The sequence below is a fragment of the Strix aluco genome, chromosome 4, assembly GCF_031877795.1.
Source record: "Strix aluco isolate bStrAlu1 chromosome 4, bStrAlu1.hap1, whole genome shotgun sequence".
In the NCBI taxonomy this organism is placed as follows: domain Eukaryota; kingdom Metazoa; phylum Chordata; class Aves; order Strigiformes; family Strigidae; genus Strix; species Strix aluco.
Genome location: NC_133934.1, coordinates 9,763,174 through 9,790,128, shown reverse-complemented (window position 1 = coordinate 9,790,128; position 26,955 = coordinate 9,763,174). Strand labels below are relative to the sequence as shown.

The following is a 26,955-nucleotide window of genomic DNA, read 5'->3' as shown; positions in this document are numbered from 1 at the left end:
TTTGACTTTAAATACATTTTCTGTGGGGATAACAAATTGGTTTTAACTGAAAATGATTTATTTGTTTGTTTGTTTGTTTAGGAAGGGGATTCCAAGTGAACAAGTGAAACATGCTGATAGAGAACAAGCAAAGCGTATAGTTTATTCAGTGGTTTATGGAGCAGGTAGGCATTTTTAGAAAAAAAAAAACCACAGCTATACTAGATTCATACTTTATACATAATTTATATAAGTAGACCAAATTTCTAAAGGTGAATAAAAGTTTGTTGGGGTATAACCTTTTTATTTTTATCAAGGATTATTAAATGATCTACCCAGTATCAAAATTATCAAATTAATACAGCCACATTGACATATACAAAGATTACTCCAGTTATGTATTCATTTGTTGATGATGTAACTGAAGCATTTGTCTTTATCTAAAATGAGTTTAATTTTGAATGGACTTTGCATTCTGTCAGTGTATAGACAGAGATGAGAATAACTGCACCGTAATTAAAAGAATTCCAATATTGTCTCAAAATACATTTATAGAATCACAGAATGGCTGAGGTTGGAAGGGACCTCTTCTGGAGGTCATCAGATCCAGGCACCCTGCTCAAGCAGGGACATCTAGAGTCCTTTGCCCAGAACTGTGCCCAGATGGCTTTTGACTGTCTCCAAGGATGAAGACTCCACAACCTCCCTGGGCAAAATCTGCCAGTGCTCAGTCACACTCACAGTATAAAAGTGTTTCCTTACTTTAGATCTTAATGTTTGCTGCCGTTTCTTCACAACTGTGGAAAACCTGCAAAAATCCACACTGTTACCCATTCTGCCTAAGTCCTGCCCAGGTCCTAGATAAATCAAAACATTCTGCTTACTTTCCAAAACTGCCTACCATTTCTTAAATGATGCCCAACTCTCCTTGTGCTTCATATGTGCTTAGAATTACCTTTTCTGGGAAGACGGATGCGCGTGTGTCATCAGCCAACAAGCTCTTGTGAATTTGTTTTAGTGAACAGCTAACTAAACTTTATGTAAGTCTTCTGGAGAAATCCAAAAGCTCTACAGAAGATGAGTACTTGGAAAACTCATTTAGGAAATGAGAGCCCTAGGTTGCAGGTTTTATTTAACGTGGAAGCACTTAAAACTACATCTTGGGTTCCTGGATGAAAATGCTCTCTAAACCATCTTTCGCAGTGAGTCATCAGTAGTCCTTGAACCAAAGGCAGAGTTGGCCAAGGGCATTCAATTTATTGTTTAGGGCATTCAACTAGGAGGGGAGAAAAACACTTCAATTTCAGCTCTCCAGAATATCTATTTTGTGTATAGAGGAGTGTGTAAGATTATATACAAGCATATACAGATAAATACATATATACACACACGTGCATTTTTACATTAAGCTGTATTGCATTTTAAACATCTGTGTTTAAAATCTGTATTAAGAAAGCCCAGCACTAGCTCTCTGCAGTGCCAGTTCAGACCTTCCCATGCTGAGACTGGAATCAAACTCCCATTTCCAGCCTGAATGTTTTCATCACTAGATTATTTTACAAAATACAAGCATTAGCACCCCTGCCCCTTGGTCCATGAAGATGTTACACATTTCCTATCTGTTCCCTTCACTCTGGGTGGAACAGGCAGATACCTGACTTAATCAGACTGAATCATCACTGGTTGAGTGCCCTGTAGTTCTGTCTATAGTCTGGAGAGAAGGAAATGCCTCAGTTAGTAGGGCTAGAGCCTACCTCAGTAGAGCCTGTGTCTGTCTACTCATGCTATAGAGAACTTAAGTGATTAGATTAAGCAGAGTATTGGCACTCCCTCACTTGCTCCCTACCATGCACTAAACATTTCAGTGCGCAGTGCTTAAGTATCTCTCTTTGCTTGTTTGCGCTTTGTATCTCTCTCAAATGAGGGCAGTTGAAGCACCTGAAAGATAGTAAGATGCTTCAGTTCATTAGCAGCGTGATCAGATCCTAATTATGACATATCATGGAGTGATATTGAACTATTGAGATGGAAACTGGGGTGACAAAAAATAATTGTTAGATACCTGAAATTGATGGACTGAATTCCACCCACAGTTTGTCTCCCTTCAAAAGATGGCTAACTTTTCATTAAGGAGATATTTTGATATAGTTGAAGAGTGTGAATAATATTTATTTCACTTCTTTGGGGACTGAAAAATACAGAAGCATTCCCTGAGGAGTTGCCTGTATTATGCTTACAGGAGTTAATGAAAGTCTTTCATGTAGTAAATAGTAATCTTTTTCTTTTTGTTTTCTTAGCTTTAGGTTACACTTGGTTCACATTTTCAACGTGTTTTCTATAATCCTAGAGGATAGAAAATAGTATAATAAAGGAGAATTTCATTATGTCTAGGAGTTGGTACTTTAATAAATACGCCAAATATATAGAGAGATGACAGTATTACTGTCTTTTGCTTGGTTTGGAGCAATTCAATTTACTTGCTTCTGCCTCAGTCATCTTGTAAAACTAAAGCACAGACAACTTAAACATCTATAAAATAAGGAATTAATTCCATTCAATGGCAGTATGTTCAAGCCCTGAATCAGCACAGAGGGATGTCAAGGTGTTTAAATGAAAAGCAGAGAAACTAATGATATTTTCAGTTTTGAAAGATGATATTACAGAATGGAGAACACTAACACTCATGGGCTGCTGCTAACAATTCCCCTGCCACACATAACTCAAGGAGAGTGCTCAGGGAAGCCTTAGTCCACTCTGTAGTGTTGCTCTGCATAGCCAATGTTCCTGCATTATGGAACATGATCTGACAAAATTAGGTGGCTGTACATTCCTCTCATTTTGCTTCCCAGGAACTGCATTTCCCTGGAACCTTTCAGACTTCCTTACTGATATTGTGGCTTAATTTTCTTACTATTTTATGCAATACTTTGTTCTGTATATCAGTAGTTCTTTAAATGGATAACATGGACAAACTTAGAGTTCTCTAAAGAAGCCACATCAGTCTCCTAACTGTTAACAATATGTGCTTTAGCAGATAGATTTGTCATTTGCTGACCCAGGAAGAAAACTCAAATTAATTAGATGTCAAATAAAAGTACAGACCTATAATAGCTCAGCAAGAGCCATCCTGGATGTCTTGTGAATTTCTTCTTCCAGCACCTTGTCCAGACCGGTGTTCCTGCAGCTCAGTGCAGATCCTGGCATGACTGAGAACAAATGCTACAGAATTGTTCTGAAATGCACATCAGACTGACAGGGATGGCATTTAGGTGGCTGAAATCTTCTCTCTTTCAAAAATGCTAGATAATTTTTCTTGACAGTACTACCGTGACAATAACTATTCCATGCCTTTGGTGCCTTGAGACATCGCCTCTCAGCGTATGTTATTTGCAGACACAGTGCTGGTTTTGTGTTGCTGTGCAGCTGACATAAATATATCTGTCTTTCAAACCTCATATGACTAATGTTGATGTATGTTTTATTTTTACTGAAACTGTTTGATTTATAAATGTGTTTAAACTGTAGCTCTTAGTTTATATTTTCACACTCTGGAAAACTGTCTTCAGCTTTTTTCCACCTTGTTTTATAACTGCTCTTAGATCCAGCATAATACATACTGTGCACCTATATCCTATCCAAAAGCTATTATTCCTTTCTCTGTTGAAAGACTTTTTCTGTTTTTTCTTTTTCCAACCCTTTTATCTCACAACTTGGACCCAGATTTTTACAGACATTGAGGAACCTAAGACTGTTTGAAATCTGTGAGACTCCTAACGGCCTTTCTAAAATCAGACTACTTAGTCTGATTGCTTCAACAGTTAAGTTTTTCTGGGACTCCTACCCCAAATCTAAAGCTTCTAGCTAAACTCAGCCAGGCACATCTCCATCCTTTTTTAGATCTTCATTCACATTTGTGCTTGTTTAACATTGATTTCAAATTCTTTATCTGCTCCTCAAAGTTTGCACATTTCAACACTAAACTAGTAAAATGATACTTAAAGCGACAAAGTTATTCTGTGAACAAAAGAGATTTCAACCACATTATAGGTATAAGTTATAACTAGGAATTTCTTAATTACATACTTCTTATATACTTCTTATTAAGTATATTCTTAATCCAGTAACTTCAGTAAAACATTCAAGCACAAAGTTAAACATTTGCTTTGTTGAAATATGATTGTAGTATATCAGAACCATCCTCTTTCATAGAGATAAGTAAAGTTAACTAATTCTGCTAACTGTGAATGTAACAGTGCTATTGAATGTAGTGGATTTTTGTTCTGCTTTATTGCATAATAAAGATAATTTCTTTACCACCAGGTAAAGAACGTCTTGCTGACTGCCTGGGAATTACTCCTCTTGAAGCCAGTCAATTTATAGAGAGTTTTATGCAAAAATACAAAAAAGTGCATGAATTTACAAAGAAAACCATTGAACAGTGCCGAAATAAAGGTAATCCAAAATCTGTAAGCATATTTTTGTTTACTGATCAGCACTATGTGACAGTGGTGAAAACAAAGATTCAGCTTGACCCAAATTCAGATAGATATGGGACAAGAAAAAAGATGGAATATCATTTCTTGGTGAACTGGGTTTTCTTCTTTCTTAACACTAAGAGGAACTGGTTAAATCTATCTGCCTTTTCTCAGAAAGATGCTAACAGAATAAGATGTGTGTTCTCAGAGTGAACCCTACTTAATGTCAAGTTACACTGCATCATTTTGACACACAATGTACAATGCAAAAAAGCCTGAGGAATCTTTTACTTAATAAATATGCTACATGGCTGCTGGACCATGGAAGTTCAGCCATTTAGTCAAAGAGCCAATTTAGAGAGTCAATTTTTTTTAAGTATTCTTTGCATCAGTCAGAATTTGTGTTCTTGAAGTTCAGGTGGTATCTGTGATGACAGATGTGTGCAGAGTGCTTCTTGGAGCTAGCAGCTGCAAACTCTTCTTGCATCAAATTTGTTAGTCTACATATTCATTTATATTTAGTGAATCCTAGGAGTGCTGTAATTTGAAGAGAGAAAATATAGCTCTTTGAAATATTGTCTTTTAAAAGCTAATTAGCAGAACTGTCAAAATTTATTTCTTTTGTTTCTTAATGGGGTATACAGTACTAAGACATTTTGTAGAAATAAATAGTAAATTTGCAATATAATATTAACCATCATTGTATGAGTGAATGTCATGATAGAAACGTATAACTGACTTCCGGTCATGAAAATGGATAGTATTCCTTTTTCTGTACTTTGCAGGGCTTAAAAATCTACTGGATGCATGAACTGTCATTGTGTCATGCAGTTGCATTCTTTCATTCATTAATACTGCTAAAGAAAAGGGAAGTTACTGAAAATCTGGTTTTAACTGTAACTAAACCCAACATAACTTATCTAGTAAAATATTAAAAATTTATTATATATTTTTCATCTATTTAAAATAACATAGCATTATTTTCTTAAAGGTAAATGAATTTCAATAACCAGACTTCTGTGATAAAGAATCTGGTTTATGAATTTAGTAGACAAGAGTGTCATAACTAATGTCCTTGATTGTTATCGGAACACACTTGTCTAATTAGTAATTACTACTCCTCTCACTCCCATCTATTAACCATTTTTTTAACTGTTAATGGTAGAAGAACAATCTGTTTTGATTGTACAAGCTCAAAAAACCTGCAGCATGTCAACATTATTTAATATTTTTCTCGTCAATCCACCTCAGATTCCAACTTTCCAACAAAAATATTCCAACATAGTGAGCTCAGTATAAGGTAACTTTTCTTTACTTATCTGCAGTTCAAAGGTGAACAGCACCCACCTGAGCAATATAATTTTGGTATTATGAATGTCTGATACTCCACGTAGACATGATAAGCATATATATAATACTAATTTGTGATGAAGATATTTTTGTTAGTTGTATTAGTATATATGTTATTATATTGGTTTTTTTATGAAATTATCAACATATTAAAAAGATGAGTGTAAGACCTCATTCAAATATGTATTTGCAGATTAATCTTTGACCACAGAAGCATGCTCTGCCACTATTATATGGAAGATGGTATTTATTTGGGGATGCTAATCAGCTGAGTATTGCAAGGGTGATTCTGTTGTGGAGACACACCACACAGAGAATCCAATGTTTCAAGAATTCCATCCTTACATGCTGTTCTTCATGAAAAATCTTAGTTAAATTGGGAGAACTGATTTGCCAAAGAATAACCTAACCTCCAGATAATTCAGCTTCTTGTTCCAAAACTGGTACTTTTGGTATCAGTGCTCCTGGAAATATACTAATTCGCAGAAAGCTGTCTTAATTCATCAGAACCATCTTCATCATTTGCACCTAAGTCTGGGTATGCGTTGTCCATACTAAGGTCATAACTTTGTGTTTGAAGAGGTCTCCTTACCACATGTGCTTGCATATCTTGGTTGACAAAGAGGAGATGAAACTCTGTGGCAGTCTCTGTATCTAATGAGAATTCATGGATAGACAAGGTGATCAGAAGTATAATGAAGGATTTTGTAAAGATATATTTTTAACATGGATGATTTTTCATTTTTTTTAAAATAAGAAAAGTTTAGTTTTGAAGGTAAGTTGAGATAAGGTTTTGTGTGTGTTATTTTGACAAGAAGATCCTCACATCTCTTTTGCTCTCTCACTTGCCCTCCAAAATAGTTGTTTTGGCAAAATATGCCATTAGGCCTAACATAAAGCTTTAACTGTGTTCTCATGCATTTCTTTTAAACAAAAAAAACCCACCACACTAGAGTTAAGGAAGTTTGGCTGTGAAAGGGACATGAAAATATCATGTAATGAAAATGGAAAAAAAGTTATAAGGTAGGGGTTTTTTCCCCAAAACTATTTGATAATTTTGTGTAATATTCATTATTTAATTACTCTATAAATTGATTTTTCTTTGCTATTCCCAAGTAAACGATTCATTGCATGGAAAGCTAATTATGGCTGCTAATAGATAGCTAATTCTGCTAGTATTTATAGTTTCATCTCCCATAGAGAGAGTTTGCTGGTATATCAGTAGATATTCCTAATAAAACTACAGCTTTAATGAACAGAAGTTTTCCTTGTATAACATGTACCAATTCTCGGAATGAAATAATTCTTAGACCAAAAGTACAATAAGCATTTAAGGTTTAAATAAAAGAAGCTCTGAATATTATATTCAGAGGGCAAAATATTAAATTGACTCAGGCAGCACATAATTACAAAAATCTGTATTATTTTCAAAAATAATTTTTGACATTTAATTTTAATCACTCTAAGAATACTAATTTCTATTTAAATCCTACAAGGTTATGTGGTTTCCATAATGGGACGTAAAAGACCACTGGCTAATATCAATGCACAGGATTACAAACTACGCACTCAAGCGGAGAGGCAGGCTGTCAATTTTGTTGTTCAAGGTAAAAAACTGCCTGCCTACCTTCCTGCTTACCTACCTGTCTCTTTATCTCTGCTTGGCTTCAGTGGACAACAACTCTGATAATCTCAAAAGAATTAATATTCTAGTATTCTACTAGAGTACACTACTGAGGCATGAATTTCACTACAAAAGAGAAGTTTAAATGATGTATTCTTTCTACCTTGGAAATTGCTAGTAAAGAGTATCATAATAGCAACAATAACAGTATCAATGTTCTAATACACTGTAGTACTCTGTGGTAGTTAAATATAGGTATAGATGCAAACTATATGTAGAGAGAATATCTAGAATTCAGTGCTTCAGATGTATTATTGTCTTAAAACATTTTCCTTTCTGGTTTTGATAGTCTGTTACTTCAGAAGGGTTTCTGTAATTATGCTGCTTACAGATTCTAGCCTTTATTTTGCCAGATAGCTTAAGTTTAAGAAATATACAACATTGCAAGAACTGTGCATTGTTGTTATTTCATTTGAAACCCAACTCATTCTTTGTAAGGAACATTCGAACTTAAATGTGTGGAGGCCAAGAAAAAAGGTGGTTTTTCACAGAAAAGCTTTGCAGATTTGCCATGTAGGTTGGAAACGTAAAAATCAGCATAAAGTGCTCAAATGTTAGTTAGTCTGATACATTAACATACTCTTTTTAAATCGTTTGGGGCTCAGTCTTGTCAGAATTTAGCTACTTAAACGAAAAAATAAAAATTGAGCTGGCAATCCAAGACTGAGATCCCTCCTACCATGCTACCCCTTGGAAGAATAATTTTTTTAATTGGATGATGCTGACAGGTTTTTTATTAAGTTATATTGGAAGCATACAATTTACAGGCAAGTAAAAAGTGCTTTCTAGACATGGTGATGGCATGCTTTTTATAAAGTGATTTGAATTTTCCTTTTGAAAGAATCATGTGTTTTTTCTTTTTTTTCTCTCTAAATATTATTCATTTTAATGTTTCATTTTAAAAATGACTTAAGTATTTATGTCATGTTTGACACCCCTTATAATTAGTAACTGAATTTAAGTACTGCCTCTGCAAGGCTATGTACAGATCTACAATTCTAAAATATACCCTGTTGCTTCAATAATACTTGTACTCAAGTGATGGTTGCCTTGCTATAGTAGGCACCCAACTGTAGAATTTTAAAATACTCTTATAAAATCTGCAGCAAAGCTTGCATATTTGTAACACACCGGGCATGCCTGTACAACCTTCTCCAGCCACTTGTGTTCAGTTTACCTGGGTTTCCATCCAGCTGGCCAGCAGCCCTCTCCAGTTGAAGGCACAATGCTTGAGCTAATACAGCGAGTCCTGCTGAGTGTACAGTGTAGCATTAATAAAGCTACACGGCCTTCTGAGCAGTACTTGCTTATGTCTATCTGTCCAGAGAGCTTGGAGCTGAGGCAGAGCCATCACAGGACTGTCTATGAAACACTCACTTACGTGTACCTGCAATAATAAGATTATCATATTTCATTGTCGGTTCAAATAATACTGGAGGACAAATTGAATGAAAAATACTGTTATTAAAAGCATGTAATATTAGAAAGTCTGATGAAGCAAGGATTAAAAACTCTAAAATATTCAGTAATCCCAAATTTTATAAAAAAATTTATTCTCGACAACAATGGTATTTTAATTTCAGGATTTCAGCTATGAGATAATACCTTAAGACTGTAAAAACTTTCTAAATTATGCTAAAACTTTTTATCACAGTATATGAAACTGCATTTAATATATGTGTTTTATAATTATATCTAATAGTCTAATTAATTTAAGCAATTTGCATTTTGGTTATAGTAGCAGCAACTGATAGCAGATGACTTCTTCTGATGCATGACAATATTGAGAGGAACATAGAGTTCCAACTTTAACTTACAACTGAATTTCTCGCAGTTCTTTCATAGTGTTTTTTCTCTTTTTGAATATTTCCTAGTTCAATAGTCTTTACCGATGTACAAGATAATATTCTTCAGTTATAATTCAGCTCTACCTAACCACACAGAGCAAACCATTTATTTTATATTATTTATTTATAACTGTGGCAAGATCAACCAGAAGGATGTAATTATTTTCTTTTTAAATATTTAACATAGCATATCTCTAAAAACATATCTCAGAAAAAAATATTTTGGGAATTCTTTTGTATTTTATTACTTTACATTGACATTTACATTTACATAATTTACATTTACATTTGTGAAGAATGCATATAGAACATATGAATTGTGATGGACTCAGTGCTTAATTATATCATCTTATTCTCACAATCACTAAGAAGATAGTTACCTGACCTTTGCTGAAACATCCTTTCTTACTTTTTATATCAATGTGTTCCTTTTTGGTTTGTATTGATTCAGTTTGACACATCATTTGAACAGGAAAACAAGGTAGGTATTTGAGGCTAAATTTGCAATTAGACATAGCCATCTATAATCAGCTGTGGATCTGCCCTTGATATAGCTAATGAGTAAAACAGACTCTTCAGTATGGGATTCAGAGGAGGCAGTTTGTCATAGACAACCATGAAGAAGAAGAGGTGTTAAGTCTATCTCCTTGATCTCTTAGATATTCTCTATTGGGTGAAAGGGTCAACCGTGTCCTGGGGTGCATCAAGTACAGCATAACTAGCTGGTCCAGGGAGGTGTTTGTCCCTCTCAACACTGCACTGGTGCGGCCCCACCTCGAGTACTATGTGCAGTTTTGGGCACCTCAATATAAGAAGTACATCAAACTATAAGAGTGTGGCCAGAGGAGGGTGACCAAGACATTGAAAGATCTTGAGGGCAAGACTTATGAGGAGCAGCTGAGGACACTTAGTTTGTGCAGCTTGGAGAAGAGAAGGCTGAGGGGTGACCTCATCACAGTCTATAACTTCCTTAAGGCAGGTAGCAGAGGGACAAGTGCTGATCTCCTCTCTCCAGTGGCCAGTGATAGGACATAAGGAAATGGAATGAAGCTGTATCAAGGGAAGTTCAGATTGGATGTTAGGAAGAGGTTCTTTACTGAGAGGGTGGTCGGTCACTGGAACAGGCCCCAGGGAAGTGGTCATGGCACCAAGCCTGTCAGAGTTCAAGGAGCATCTGGGCGATGCTCTTAGTCATAGGGTTTATTTTTAGGTAGTCCTGTGAGGAACTGGCAGTTGAACTTGAGGATCCTTATGGGTCCCCTTCAACTTGAGATATTCTGTGATTCTGTGATTATACAGTTATCTCCCAGCAGAGTATCCTTACCATTTGCCTACCTGGCTGTTCTTTATCCCCACTCTGAAAGGTGAACCATTTGGAACCATTTGGAAGAAAGAATTCAAAATTCATTGAGTTAGGGGGAGTGAATAGAAAGATGTCACCTTCTAGTACATTTAGGATATCTGATGGGACAAGGAGAATTATGCCTTCCAATCCTTACTTAAAGGATTGTTTCTGTATTTTGTCTGATAAATCTTTATGTAAAATGTATTAAACCCCTGTTGTATGATTCAGAACAGAAGCCCTTCACCAAACTGCAGGCCTGGAGAATCATTCTGCCTCTTGATCACCAGAAATGTGTCATCTATTATGTAACATGACCCTGTTTTATGCACCACTGCTCTTAACACTGTAATATAATAAATATACATTACATACACATGGAAATATGAAAAAGCATAAAATTAAGTTTCCAAATGGACATGTAGCACTGCAACAATGTTCTAACCTTTTGTGACATTAAATTTTAATTTATTTATAGGTAGATCTTAATTCCAATTTAAAGTTAGATAATTTCAGACATTTTTTGTAAAAAGCAGCTTTTCAACTAATGGCCATGACTGACAAATTCACCTTTAATTAACACATAATTTTATATTATTCTCTTCTGGTTTTAATTATCGTGTAATTGTTTAGTTTGTTATTTATTAATCTCATGATCTATTTCACATATTACATGAATTTAATCTGCTAGTCTTGCAAATTCTTATAGTTCAGAATCTTCAGATATCTTTCACTCCTATGCCATAGTTCCAAGAAGAACATTTTCCTTTCACATGCTTTAAATTAAAAGCAGATCACTTTCTTTCATAGGATCTGCAGCTGATCTTTGTAAAATGGCTATGGTGGAGATTTTTACCTCTGTTGTCATTTCTCCGACTTTAACAGCCAGGTTAGTAATGAATGAGTGCAAAACTGTTTGATTTTAAAACAAAATTAGCTGAAATGAATGTGTTTCTGCCATTTTAAGCAGCTGTAGAAATATCATGTATGCCTCTGAATCTTTTAACAAGCAAGGACTTGTGGGATGGTTTTATACATTCAAAGTTTTATCTTTGTGCTTAAATGGTTAGATCTGTAAATCCATCCCAAGGCGATGAAGTGCCCTGGGGCCATTTAAACTCAGTCAGATCTAGTTCAGTGGTAGCTCTGCATCTTTGAAATCATGCCCACTGATCATATCCTTCCTGTATTTTGAGTGTACTGTACAATGGGAATTGAACATTCAATGGGCTGGGAAAAAAACAGGAATCAGGAAACCAGTGCTCAAACAAAATAAATGGACATTTTTTATTCTTGTATAGATGACTTTCCTTTGCTAAGAAAAGCTAGGTCGTCATGATTCTCTTCTGTTGTGACGGCTCATAGTTGGGTAGGAGATCACAGAATGTCCTCAATATTTTTATGCCACTAGCAGAAATAATGAAGTCTACTTTTTCTGTAATAAAGGATGGAGGGGATGGTGCAGAGAGTGAGCATTATTATTCGCTGCAATAGAAAGATACTTTGAAGGCAAACATGCAGAAAAAACCCCAAACAAATAGATCCTTATCTTTTGTAATGCTATAGTAAATAATCCAGTAGAACATGGATTCAGATAAAAGTGGAGATAGCAGGTAGTGCAGAACATCAGTGTTTCTGTTGTTATCCAGAAGAAGAAATCATAAAAACTTAGCTGTAGCAATCATATATCAAGGACTTCAGTGGGAGTTTAAGTCAGTACAAAGGAACAGTGTTTGGCCTTCCAAACGTACTTTGCAATTATGTGTAATATCTAACCCTATTGATACTCTGTGTGTGTTACATTTACACACAGCAGTGTTGTCTTATTTGCAGTGTTTCAAGATATAATTTCGAACTACAAATATAAATTGCATTTATATTGAATTCAAAGGTAGAATCACTCCTATACCAAAAATAAAACTCATTCTGAATAACACTCTTAAGTGTTCTTGCAACTTTTTGAGCAAAATACTGTTGAACTATTACCAAAACAAAAAGAAATAACTGGCCCACCAGAACAAAATGAAATGGGAAATGGTTCTTTGGTGGAGATCCTGCATGCATTCAGACAATGATACATTTATGTATTAAATGTTGGATGATGTACATATTGCATTGTACATTTTGGAGCAGATTCTCTGTGCTGATTATAATTCTTTCTGCTTTCTGAGTTGTACAAAGAGACCAGAATGGCAGCTGTGACCTGGTTGAAAATTTCTGTAGCAGGCGTAACTTTGTGTTAGGTTAGTGATAGAGCAGCTGCCTTCTGGGACAAGCAGCCAACAGTCTTTAATGGAGGAGGCAAGTGGAGGTGGTGAGAGGGCAAAGAACATACTCACTTCTGCAGTTCCTACCTACCACACAGATCTTGAGGTTCAGTAACTAGCTGTTTCTTGTAATTCTGAGAAAGCCAAAGTTTTTTGCAACCAGTGCTGCATCTGGTAAAGCTTGTGAATGTTTTCTTCTCTCAACAGAAAATTTTCCTTGGGTTGTCCTTTCTCAAAACTATTTCTTTTAAAATAGTATCACCAAATGGCTAAGGAGGTAACAGACATGAGGAAGTATTGAAGTATTACATGTTGAATTTCCTTGTGTTGTGAAAGCATAGAGGAATGGCTACACCAGACATCAGAAAAGTATCACTGCCTATCCTTATTCCTATCATAAATGTCACAGCTGGGAAAGACCAAGACTCCAAAGGCATCTAAAGGAGACAGACTGTTTTAAACTGGAATTTTGAACTCCTGCCAGCCGTTAACAACTGGATGGCTTTGCTAAAAGAGAGCCTTTTAATAGTCACTAATGGCTCCTTGCTGTAATATTTAGTAGGTACTTAAAAGCCAGGCTTGTCAGAAAAGCACAATCAGTGCCTTTATAAATTCTGTGAACACTCACCTGGTTGGATGGTGGCATTTGAAAGCATCACTGTGGTCTTGCCAGAAGAGTACAGGACTGAAACTTGAAAATTTGTGTTTCCACTTGTCTGCCAGGTGACGTTCAGTTAGTTATTTTTTCAGTGGTCTGTTTCTTGATTTTCTTATCAGTCAAATCAAGATAACAATCCTAACATCCTTTGTAAAGCACTTTGAAAAATATTGTTAAAAGGAAGTGTATACATAATTGGTGCTGTTGTTGTAACAGCAGGAATGCACGGTAGCTCTTCCAAAATGAGAAATATAATCAATCTCCTATTATCATCATATCAGATCATATTCCTTCCAAAGATACCACACTACTATCTTCTATCCTCACCTCCTTGTAAGTATTTATTTTCCCTATTAGAACTTCTAATTTTGGAAACAAGTTTTTCACTTTGAACAGCATATCAAAGAGAAGTATCTTATATATCTGCGTTAGAAGTGATTATGAACCCCACAATTATACTGGGAGACAGTATCCTATTAGGCGTAGCCAAGTAGTGACTAACACTCAACATTTTGTCTTCCTTACCTTGGAAATAAAAAAAAATAAAGTAAATTCTAGATAAGGTCTTACAGTTTTTAGTGTTAGTTTGCAGGTATGTTTGTAGTCTTCTCCACTGACAGCACTGCATTCATTTTTCAAACACTGTAAGCTGTTCAGCTGTGATCAAGCTCTGATCCAACAGTAGGAAGCTTCATTTTTGTAGGACTAGTAGCCAGTAGATTTTCAGTTATTGTTTGCACATATGATACTGCATTTGGAAGCCAGGTAAAAGTAATCAAGTTACATTTTCATGATGCTTCATCAGAGAGGCCTTCTTGACAAACAGTATATTGCACCGTGACTGATCAATGGCTGTTCTGTCATCCAGCAGTCTCCTTTGTCTCTTTGTGTTTCTTCATCTTTTATTTCAAATGCCAGCCTAGCAACTTACGCTGTTGACAATAAAAAGTCAATCAGTTACTTGGAAATAATTTTACAGAAATGGGGAAAAGTAGCATTAAGTGTAATACATATGATAAGGAACTGATACTAGTATGGGTTAGCTACTGGCATCAGTGTTAACATCTCTGCAGTTTGTGTGGCACTGGTGAGTAATCAAAATTATTTCTTCAGACTTCTTCCATATTACCTAGATCTTTGTTAAGATGCTGTTCTGCTGCTGATGGCCAAGTTGCTTACTGAAAATGCGCTGCTGACATAAATTATTCAAGTGCCAGCTTTTACCTGTCTGATACAATTCACAGAACCTCCACAGAATGTTTCCTGCAGGCAGATGATAGCAAAGAAACTTCTGAAGTGAGATCAAGGCAAACAGTAGCAGCTGAAAGAAAGATTGATGGAATTGATGAGAGTGGAAAGGTACTCAGGTGGACAGTTGTAGTTATTTTCAGTGTTTAAAACATCATTGCAGTGACAGACACATGGAAACTTGGTAAGGAAGAATAATGCTGGCAAATTGTGGAAGAACTGCTGCCTATAGCAATTCTTGTAAAAATTATCACTTTGTAAGCTGAAGATGCACTGGCGTTACCCAAAGTCTATCTGCTGCTACATGGACTTCTCAGAAAGTCATTAAAGATTATAATATCCCAACAACATGCAAATTAAATTTAACAAGTCTACAGAACTATTGAGTAATTTGGTGTGAATCCAGCAATTCTGCTTTCTCACCAATTTATTGTTCCTTCAGCACTGGACCTGTGCCACAAACACACAGCTTTACTTCTCAGCATGTCCGGAGTCTAGTTAAAGAGACAGGTTCAGCAAGAGGCCAGATATAAATGAATGATCCAAAAAGGAGGAGCCACCAGCAAATACAAGGAAAAGGCACATCTTATTTTCTTGGTCCCAGCTGCTTTTCAGTAGCAGTGATGTTGGAGGTTTTGTATGTCTTCCTCAAGGAACAAACACTTTAATCAACCTAATGATCTTCTGAGTTGGTGAACTGTAAATGCAGCTTGCTTCTACACAGATAGCTAAATTAGAAACAGCCCTAATCGTCCCAGGAACAAGCATTGTGTTGTGTGACCTAGATTTTTTTCAGATACAAATCATGTGATAAATCACAAATGATTCATTTGTTGGAAGTGGCTTCAAGTTTTAATTAGACACAAGAACCTAGAGGCATTTTTATAAGGTGTGTAGGGATTCAAGCTTTAGTACTTTATTGACTGCTTATTGTTTCTCAGATTCATACAAAAGGACATACTAATAAAACCAACTTCTTGATTACATCATAGCTTAAACCAAATACATTCCATAAACTGCTTAGTGCTGCTGCTATATGTGACAATTTTCTTTAATTCTGGGCATAAATCTTATGTCCCTTTATCTGTTTTTTCAGGATTTAAAGAATTGTTTTGATTCATGTTTCTCCTGTAGCAGTTACCCAGGATTTTCAAGTAAATGGTTATTGGTCTGGTACTTTGCCCACAATTCACAGTATATGGTTGCAGATCTGCTCTGAAGGATTAACTCTAGCAAGATGGCCAGCTTTTATCCTTAGCCTAACACTGGAGAAATAGAATCACAGGGAAAAGATAAAAGCTTTGGATTCTGCTTGAGAGGAGAGTAAGATTTTTGTTTCACAGACATATGCTCTTGATTCATTAGCAGAAGGAAACATCCTAGATCGTATTGCTATGTCAGAAATTACTGTGAGCTTTCCATAACTGCTGTCCCAATCCACTATGTAGTTCTTTGCTTCCCAAAGTGGCCACATAACATTGTATTTCTAGGCGTGGTGTGACTTAACAAAATCATTACTTTCCTCAAGCATTCAAAGCAGTATTTCACACATATCCACAAGATGGTGAACTGTTACCTGAACACTTCATGCATAGTGAGCCAGCGCAAGTCAGAATGATTTATTCTTTATAGAAAGAGCTAAATGTATTTAATATGCCTAAATATCACAGCCAAAAAGGACATTCATGACGTATCAGGTTTTTCAATGTTCCTTTATATGGGTCTTTCAACATAAATAAATACTTTGCATTTATAAAAACCTTTTGTAGGTCACCTTTTAGACTGGTATGTTTTAAAACACTTTTGAGTACATGCAAAAATTCTATTCTCTTTAATTAACCATCTGTTCAGCTTCCTGCTCCTCATGATGTAGATGCTAAAAAAACAAATTTCACAAGTTAGGTGAATTTTTATAGTTAAAATGTCAAAATATCTTAGTCTTTATTATGGAAACACTGAAAGAAGTAGCTTAAAGTTAATGCAGGTAACATCTATGCAGGCATGATATATCTTAAGCTATAGTTTTTATACTATGGCATTAGGAATCCTTCACAAGAAACTTGAAAAATCTACGAAATGTTACAAAATTATCATAACCTTGTTCCTTAGTTACATGACAACTTAATAGGCATTCTTTCCACTGGAATCTGTGTACATTGTGGGGAAACTGACACAATTCATTAACAGGTAGTATCAGAAAAAAATTAATACCATTTCAGTGTAGGGAACATAGAAATTTCTAAGAAGAATCGGATCCAACATCCATCTGGTCCATTATTGCTGAGTGTGGCCAGTAGCAGATGCTTCAGGAGGAAGGTGTAAGATTTGTAGTAGGATAGCCTGTCTGCCTGCAGATTTTCAACTTGCTCTGATCGTGGGGATGAGTCTAAGTTCTGAAACAGAAGATTTAAAAATCTTCCCCCCAAATCATTGTATGTCATAATCTCTAAATGTTCTTGAAATCCATACAAGTGTGTGTTACAGGGGCAACCATTCTGGCTTTTTCTGGCAATGTGTTTCATTACAGTCCTTTTAAACCAATATTTTGTTTTATTAAATATGGATTTATTAAGTATGAATTTCTCAAATTTTCAAGTCATTAAGTTCTTCTTTTTCAGTTACAGAACATAAATCCTCTTTTCATTTGTTATTATTTTTTTCATATTCCCCATTTATCTGATTTCAAAATATCTTATTCTTCTTACTGTTTTTTTCTAACCACTTAACAGCTTTTATGCGCTTTTGGGAATTTTTTTAAACTTACCATTATATACAGAGCTTTTAACCATGTACTCCCCTATCTGCAACTTTGAAGTCTCCCATTATGCATTTAGAGGTTTCAAATGCAAAATGAAAAAATGTAATGTTACTAGTTGAATTATTATTTTATTCATCAAAAAAGGAGATAACATAGGATAACAGACAAGGATATTAATATTTGGGATATAAAATCTGATACTGTTGTATCAGAAAATGGTATTAATTTCAATGATCAGGGAAATAGTGCTTTTTTAAATGAGAAAAAAAACATGTGTGAATAATGTCTGATTTTTAAAAGTATTTCTAAATGTTTGTTGTGCTATCAAGTGATCATTAATGCCCTTTTGAAAATAGTATGCTTTTAGTAACTTTTTTAATAAATTTTTTATTGTACCTATATAAAAACTTAACTATTAACATTGTCTTATGTTCTTAAGTAATGCATTATAGGTTTTTAATTTTAACTACAATTTTTACACAAACAAGCTATGATGGATTTCAAATAACTCACCTTTTTTGCTCCTTCTCCAAAGAGGATCCTTTGCCTTTATGAAATCTCGTGTTCAGTTATGATTTAATTCTCAGCATGACTTCAAATTAGAAATAAAATGGGTAATTTTGCATGGAAATTTTACATTTGAGTACTCTAGCTCAGAATCAGACAACCGGTTGGTGCCACACCATTTTCTTTCTGAAGATCATAGAATCATAGAATGGTTTGTGTTGGAAGGGACCTTAAAGATCATCTAGTTCCCACTCCCCTGCCATGGGCAGGGACACCTTCCACTAGACCAGGTTGCTCAAAGCCCCGTCCAACCTGGCCTTGAACACTGCCAGGGAGGGGGCAGCCAAAACCTCTCTGGGCAACCTGTTCCAGTACTTCACCACCCTCACAGTAAAGATTTCTTCCTTAGATCGGATCTACATCTACTCTCTTTCAGTTTAAAACCATTACCCCTCATCCTATCACTACCATCCCTGATCAAGAGTCCCTCCCTACCTTTCTTGTAGCCCCTTTAAGTACTGGAAGGCTGCTAGAAGGTATCCCTCGAGCCTTCTCCAGGCTGAACAATCCCAACTCTCTCAGCCTGTCCTCATAGGGAAGGTGGTCCAGCCTCCAGATCACCTTTGTGGCCTCCTCTAGACCTGCTTGAGCAGCTCCATGTCCTTCTGATGTTGGGGGACCCAAAGCTGAACACAGCACTGCAAGTGGGGTCTCATGAGAGTGGAGTAGAGGCCAGGGACCTGCTGGCCACACTTCTCTTGATGCAGCCCAGGATACAGTTGGCTTTCTGGGCTGTGAGTGCACATTGCTGGCTCACATTCAGTTTTCTATGCACTAATACCCCAAGTCCTTCTCCACAGGTCTGCTCTCAATCCACTCATCCCCCAGCCTGTATTTGTGCCTGGGATTGCCCCAACCCATGTGCAGGACCTTGCACTTGGCCTTGTTGAATTTAATGAGATTTTCATGGGCCTCTCCATCCTGTCCCAGTCCCTCTGGATGTCATCCATTCCCTCCAGCATGTCGACTGCACTACACAGCTTGCTGCCATTGGCAGACTTGCTGAGGGTGCACTCAATCCCACTGTCCATGTCACTGACAAAGATGGTAAACAGCACTTGTCCCAATACCAACCCCTGAGGAACACCACTCGTCACTGCTCTCCACTTGGACATCAAGCCGTTGACCAGAACTCTGAGTGCGACCATCGAGCCAATTCCTTATCCACTGAGCGATCCATCCATCAGATCCATGTCTCTCCAATTTAGAGACAAGAGTGTCATGCAGAGCACTGTCAAATGCTTTGCACAAGTCCAGATAGATGATGTCAGTTTGCTCTTCCCTTACCCACCAATAGTGTAACCCCATCATAGAAGGCCACCAAATTTATCAGGCACAGTTTGCCCTTAGTGAAGCCATGTTGACTATCACCAATCACCTCCTTATTTTCCAAGTGCCCCAACATAGTTTCCAGGAGGATCTGTTCCATGATCTTGCCAGGCACAGAGGTGACACTGACTGGCCTGAAGTTCTCTGGGTCTTCCTTTTTTCTGTTTTTAAAAATGGGGGTTATGTTTCCTCTTTTCCAGTCAGTGGGAACTTCACCAGACTGCCACGACTTCACAAATATGATGGATAGTGGTTTAGCCACTTCATCTGCTAGTTCCCTCAGGACCCGCAGATGCATCTCATTAGGTCTCATGGACTTGTGTATCTTCAGGTTCCTTAGATGATCTCAAACCTGGTTTTCTCTTACAGTGGGCAGTTCTTCATTCTCCCAGTGCCTGCCTTTACTTTGTGTGTCTTGGGTGGTGTGGCTGAAGCACTTCCTGGTGCAGACTGAGGCAAAAAAGTCATTGAGTACCTCAGCCTTCTCCATATGCCAAGTAACCAAGTCTACCATTTCCTTCCAGAGTCTTCCCTAGTCTTTTTCCCTAGTCTTCCTTTTCCCTGCTCTTCCTTTAATCACTGATGTACCTATAGAAGCTTTTCTTGTTGCCCTTGACATCCCTGGCCAGATTTAATCCTATCAGGGCTTTAGCTTTCCTAACCTGATCCCTGGCTGCTCGGACAGTTTCTCTGTATTCCTCCTAAGCTACCTGTCCTTGTTTCTACCCTCTGCAGGCTTCCTTTTCGTGTTTGAGTTTGTCCAGGAGCTTCCTGTTCATCCATGCAGGCTTCCTGGTGTTCTTACCTCACTTACTCTTTGTCGGGATACGTTGCTCCTGAACTTGGAGGAGGTGATCCTTGAACATTAACCAGCTTCTTTGGATTCCTCTTCCCTCCAGGGTTTTATCCCATGCTACTCTGCCAAGCAGATCCCTGAAGAGGCCAAAATCTGCTTTCCTGAAGTCCAGGGTAGTGAGCTTGCTTGTGCACCCTCCTCACTGCCCTAAGGATCTTGAACTCCACCATTTCCTGATCACTGCAGCCAAGGCTGCCCTTGAGCTTCACACTCCCCTCCAGCCCCTCCTTGTTGGTGAGAACAAGGTCCAGCACAGCACCTCTCTGTGTTGGATCCTCTATCACTTGGAGAAGGAAGTTATCATCAGTTCATTCCAGAAACCTCCTGGTAGAGCTAGCCAACAGGAAGCATCTTAAACTATTTTAGTCTGGGCTCTCAGTCCGGTTCTTAGTCAGAATAAGGTGCCCTTAATTCCTTATAGAATCATAGAATCAATTAGATTGGAAAAGACCCTTAAGATCATCGAGTGCAACTGTATTATCCTCTTAAAGCTTTCCCAGTTACCTAATTTTAAACCTTATTTTAATTTATTTTCTGTTCATATGCTTAAACCGGCCAGTTAGATGTAATATGTGAGCTACTCTCAGATATTTTTTAAGCAATATACTTGGCATCTTACACATATGCCTTAGCCCTGCCTTCATGCTGTTTGTGCTTAGTTAGACCTCCCATGGGAGGGGCTGTGGTGAGGGATAGAGACAGCAACTGAGATTGAGGTGAGTCACTGAGATTGAGGTGAGTCTTAAGGGGTCTGAAGTGGCATGTGGTGGGTCCAGCTTGCCTGCTACCAAATGATGGAGTAAATTAACCAACAGTTAGTCTGTAGGAATTCATTGATGATTTATATTTTGTATTATCTTCATGCAGACCAGTCTGGAAGACAAGTCCATGTTATGCTTTGGATGTGTTAACAGCAGCAAAAATTCCCCCGTTAATACAAAAATGTATCACAAAAATGTACAGAGGACTATTCTCTGTCTAATTTCAGGTATCCAATGTAGGTAGCTGTTTTAGGAGGTGGTACCCCCACAAAGCCGATGCAGAGTTGGAGTTTTCCAGATGTCAGTTCAGAACATCTAAGTCAGAACCTACCTTCATCCTTTGACTATAGGAGCATGAATTTAATTAGTCTGAGCATCTCTTGGCACATTGTAATGGCCTGAAACACAGCACATGGCTGTTAAAAAACAGCTTCCGAGAAAGACTGCTATGACGATCTTGTCTTTTTTTTCCTTGTCCTGCACTGTCCTCTTCTATGGAGTATTCCTACAATAGAGTCTGCAGCATGTCATGCCACAGCGCTCTCATTTGCAGTTTAGACAAATGTTGTTTCCTTTAATGGTAAAGAAATACAATTGCTTGCCAATAAGGTAATAGCTGTTTTGTTGAAGTCCGTTCAATAGTGTACTTATTTCTAGGCAACGCATTTGAAGTAGTGATGGAAAAACTTGCCATTCTGTACTTTAGAACACAGAGGTCCAGATCTGGAATCTATTGCTTTACAGTAACAAACAAAATCCTCGTTTGTTCTTATATTAGACAAACTGGCCTGGTACTAGGAAAAAATATACTATAAGGAGGCAATATGGCCTCATAAATAGAAAACTATGAAAAAAAAATCTTGATAGTTTAATTTGTTTTGGCACATATAAATCAATGATTATGATATAGTAATGATAACTGGCTGGATCCATTGAACACCTGGGAAGTTTAGTCTCTGTATTGTTTCATAGGAAACTGGAAGAATGATGAATGTAGTGTTGAAGAGAATAAAAAAAGATTTTCTTTTTAAAATTTTATAGTGTAGCGTAATAGTTTAAGAAGGATATTATGATGTCAAAAAACTGATGTCAAAAGCCACCTTCAGACTGGCAATTACAGAAATACTTCTGCATTTGGAGGTGCAGGTTGTAGCAGTATCTCCATTCCACACCACAGTCATACTCAGACGCAGGTTATGTTTCTCAGTAGAAGAAATCAAGTGTGTATTCGTCAAAAATCATGCCTAATCTGCAGGCAATCAAGAAAATAGCTAATAAAATATTAGCTTTTAAATCAAAGGCATTCTTATCATCTGTATAACAAGAAAAATACTAGTCTCTGCCTTGTTTGCAGTTTCTAATCTAGTTTACCATACCTTTTAGCAAGAGATAATGAGAGGAGCTTGCAATTTCAATATTCCTTCAAAGTGAAGATGATTCAATTAATCTATTAAGCAAAAGTATAGGGGTTTTTTCAAACTTCTTTCACTCAAGGGTGGGTGGGTGCATGCACTGGCACGGTGAAAGCTATGAATTTTGAATGTAAAAATTGCTTTGATTTTTTCTTTCATCTGCATTGGTGTCAAATTGAGTTCTTCCTTCTTTGGAACAGCATATTGCATGCAAGTATTATTACTTTAACAACCCTGAAAAAATACAGGTGACCTTGTACTGTAAACCTGCAAGAGTAGAACCCATTAGGTTGATGTGAGGTGAATAAGAAAAAGAGATAAGAGATCATAAAAAAAAATATAGCTTGTTTGATGAACATTATGGAGGAAATAGAGTATACCAGTCTACTTCTTGGCGTCAAGCTAGGAAGTCATGTTTAGCATTAATTAAAACTTAATATCTTTTATTCGAAAATAGAAGTGCATTAGAAATACTTATTTCTTAGATGTCACATCTCTGAGTTAAATATTATCCCCATTTTCTAATTGTGCATTGCTTAGAAGGAGAGCAGCAGAGCTAGACAGAGAACCAGCAATGCTAACTTCTAGTTCTCTATTTTAGCAGACAGAATATTCTGAGCTTCAAATTAACCACTAGATGTTTAAGATGGAGTAGATGTAATTCTGCAACTCCGTGCTGTTCCTCAGTTAACTGGCAATATAACCGAGCTGATAGGCAGTGCTATTCAGGATGATAAGCAATGAGAAAGAGGATGGAGAACTGAGCTGAAATAGCTGTGCTGCTTTCAGTAGATGAACTGGAGCATGTAGAGTTGTGTCAAGTCTATTGTGCTGTCCAGAGAGAAATTTTGAGTTCAGTTCACATTACTTCCACAGGTTTTCTGACACATAAGGTGGTCTGACACATCTCTGTCTGACACATCTCTGGTCCAACGCTGCTCCTCCTGAACTTAGTTTTACTTTTAACGTGAAGATGAGGTGATCAGTTGATCCAATGCTGAGTGGTTTTGAAAATCCAATTATTTTTCCTCCATTCCTAAATCCTGATAAATTTATGATAAAATTTTTAATGTATATTGTAAGTTCTTCTAAGGAAGGACTTTTCCTACTAAATATTCAGAATTTGTTTTAATCCTGACTGAAGTCATGAGACACTACTCTGGTACAAATAATAACCAGTCTGTCACATTTTTATTGCACTGGTTTAATCAATGCGATTATTTTCTCTTACTCCATTGATTCACAGTATATTCATATTTAATGTTCACAGTTCTTTCTGATTTATATCTTTTTACTTGTCATTTCAATGATTGTAAGGAATCTCTTGCTTTAATTAATTTACTTGCATTGGAAATTATAACTTTTCATGTAAGTGTATTCTCTTGCTACAGATGATCCTGGTCTTTTTATCTGTTTCTTTTTGTATCCTGTGTTCCAATTTCCTATTAGAAATATGTTAATCTGTTTCACTCTGCTTCTGACTGTGTTGTAAGTGACTAATAATTTAAGATCTATTATTAGAGCTTACCACACTGTTAGTCAATGTCACATTGTAATTTAAGGCAGTGTGAAACTATCTTAGGATATTTTCCTGAAAGCTGTGAAAAGTTATAAGTAGTAACCATACTGATGTTTCAGTCATTTGTAAAGAATTATTTACTTGAATAACTGCTAGGTATTAAGAAAAGTCTACAGTGGGCATTTAATTTAAACATTATATACAAATTGCAAAACAATTTGGAAACAGGTGGTACAGTTTCATGACTTAGAATCCCAGCTACAATAATTAAAGAAGTAATAAAATAAACCTAGTAGGAATGCAGTCTAATCAGATATGCAGTATTTTTCCTTCTGAGTGAGAACCACACTCAGGGATTATATGTGGTAGATTATGTCTATTCTGCCATGGACTTGATTCAATCAAACACATTTATCATTTCCATTGTGAAAGTACTTTTGCACCCAAACCAACAATTTAGGCTGCTAGTCCTGTAAGCACTGAACAATTAAGTCACAGTCCATATGCAAGAGACCTATCAATGTAGAAATAATACAGACAAAGAGAAAAACAAAGCAGCAGTATAAATTCGTTACAAAACAGCTCTAACTGAAGAGCTCAGGTACACATAGCTGCATGGCTTTCAAGATGTTACTGCTTTCATCTGTACACTCTGTCCTTACAAAGGCAGCTGTCCTGATAGCAGAAGCAACAGATCAGATTGTGTGTCTCTGACTACATTTTCATTCTTCAACTGGCTTGTTTGTCAGCATGAGAACACCTACTTTAAAAGATTATTTCCTGGAAAGGACTCAAGCCACTGGCCAACTAGGAGTGAATATTGGTCTACCAGTGAGCCAAGTACTCTTAGTATTGACCTAATTTGCATTAGTAAAACCTCCCATTTGCAACCGCATTTATTCCAGCTCAACTTGAAAAAAAGAAGCTATATTAACAAAACATATCCTGTCTCTATAATTTCTTGCAATTTTCTGCAAATTACATTGGTTTTAAGTAATACCTCGTCACATCATCAAATCCCTGATGACATTTATAAGCTAACAAGCAGTTTGGGTTTATGACCATGGCCTTTATGTTTTCAGAATATGTGGAATGGCAATCCTTTTAACTCCATTAATGATTTTTTTCATTTTCTTAGGTTGTTTATTTTCACTTTAACATATCCATTGTGCATGTGACAATGAGTTGATGATATAAATGGAAAGCACTGTTAGAAATTTCTTGCATATGTTACCTAAAGTCTCTGAAATTTTTCAGGTTAATTGCCCAGATTCATGACGAGTTGTTGTTTGAAGTAGAAGATTCTCAAATCCAGGAATTTTCAGGTAAATATAATTTCTCTTGCTCTATCTCCCCCACTCCCTTTTTTCTCCATATAACCTGTTATTTCTCATAGGATAAAGAATTAATGTAACAAGAAGCAGCACATTGATCCTCATGATTAAGAAAATGTATACTAAGCAGATTTTTCTGAGTGTTTTAAACCACTGGCTCTTATGTAGATAAAATGTGATACACTCCTCATCTGGAGTTCATCAACATGCTTATTTGTGTTTAGTTTTCTCATCAAGATTCCCTCATCCAGTGTGTGAATTCTGTAAAGCTAAATAGTAATACTTTCTCCAAGGTTTCAAAGGGTTTAGAGGGAAATAAACCAGCTTAAAAAGAATGGCTTGGAAAGTAACTTCCTAAATACTTATGGTTGGGGCCTGTTACTTAAAGTATGAAATTCTTTATGTAAGAATATAATGTACTGTAATTTCTAGGTTAGTTTACTGCTTTTTTTATATTAAGAGAACTTTATGATGGAACTTTCAAGGTTAAGGGTTAGTAAAAGTTCCTGCCTACATTTTTATCCTTTTGTCTGGCTTACTTCCAGACATTATTTCCTAAGCCAGAGTTTGTGTCTCAGCATCTGGTACAAATTTAGCTAGCAAACAAGGGCACATAGGAGGCTGTTGGGTCTCTTCTCCAGTAAGTAGTGGATTTATTCCTGTAGGCACCAAACGTTTGTTCACAAACTTTGGTCTAGTTTGAAGTTCAACAATACCTTTGGCTAAAACAATTAGCATAGTGTTGCAAATATTTTAAATGAACCAATACAGGGAATATCTTGCATTATAAGCTAAACATCTAAGAAAAAAATTAATTTCAACTTCCTGCATTGCATTCATTTAAACAGCACAATTTGCTGTATTAGTCTCATTTTGTCACTGATCCCTCTTGTGAGTATTAGTTCATAATGAGAACATTAAACCTCCATCTAATCAAAACAAAGAACCTGGGAAATGTTTAAGTTCAGTATATTAGGGGCATTGTAATGAATTAGGTTAATGTATTAACATTTGACTTCTAAATACAGGAGTTCAAATCTGGTTTAAATTAAAAAAACACCATACAATTTACCAAAGATTGCAGTATCTACTCAGAAAAGGCCAATGTCTAAAAGTGCCGTAGTTTCAGAGTCAGAAAGCATAGTATATTGAATGAGATCTGTAAGAGAGCATAGAAGGTTTTTTATTATCTTGTTTTACATCAATTTGCATTAAGTACAGAGCTAATATTATACCCAAAAGATAAAAATGATTCATGGTTGCTTATACATACAGAAAATCACAGAGTCTGCCCTCATTAGGTCAAATTCTGATCTCTGTTACTAGTATGAATTTGTAGTAAATTCAGCAAAATCAGTACTTTTCCAGTATAACAGAAAACACCTCTAGCCATCATACGAATGACAGTAATAAATTATCCCACTATAGAAACATGGTGGCTAGAGGCTTTCTTCTGAAAACAAAGAGTCCAGTTCAAATACTCAAGATGTGTTTGCTCTACACACAACAGTGTTACTAGTTTGCATATCTTCACATCTAGCTGCAGTGTGCAGAACAAACATACCTGTA

The 26,955-nt window shown here is 36.4% G+C and overlaps 1 protein-coding gene across 1 annotated transcript in view; it reads left to right on the top strand.

Annotated features, from left to right (window-relative positions):
- Positions 1-26,955, top strand: part of POLN (DNA polymerase nu) — a 106,703-nt gene that overhangs the window by 68,286 nt on the left and 11,462 nt on the right. Inside the window, exons 18-22 of the mRNA XM_074821959.1 lie at positions 82-164; positions 4,300-4,431; positions 7,301-7,411; positions 11,488-11,566; positions 25,310-25,377. Of these exons, the coding sequence (XP_074678060.1) occupies positions 82-164; positions 4,300-4,431; positions 7,301-7,411; positions 11,488-11,566; positions 25,310-25,377 (473 nt within the window). The remainder of the gene's footprint in view (positions 1-81; positions 165-4,299; positions 4,432-7,300; positions 7,412-11,487; positions 11,567-25,309; positions 25,378-26,955) is intronic.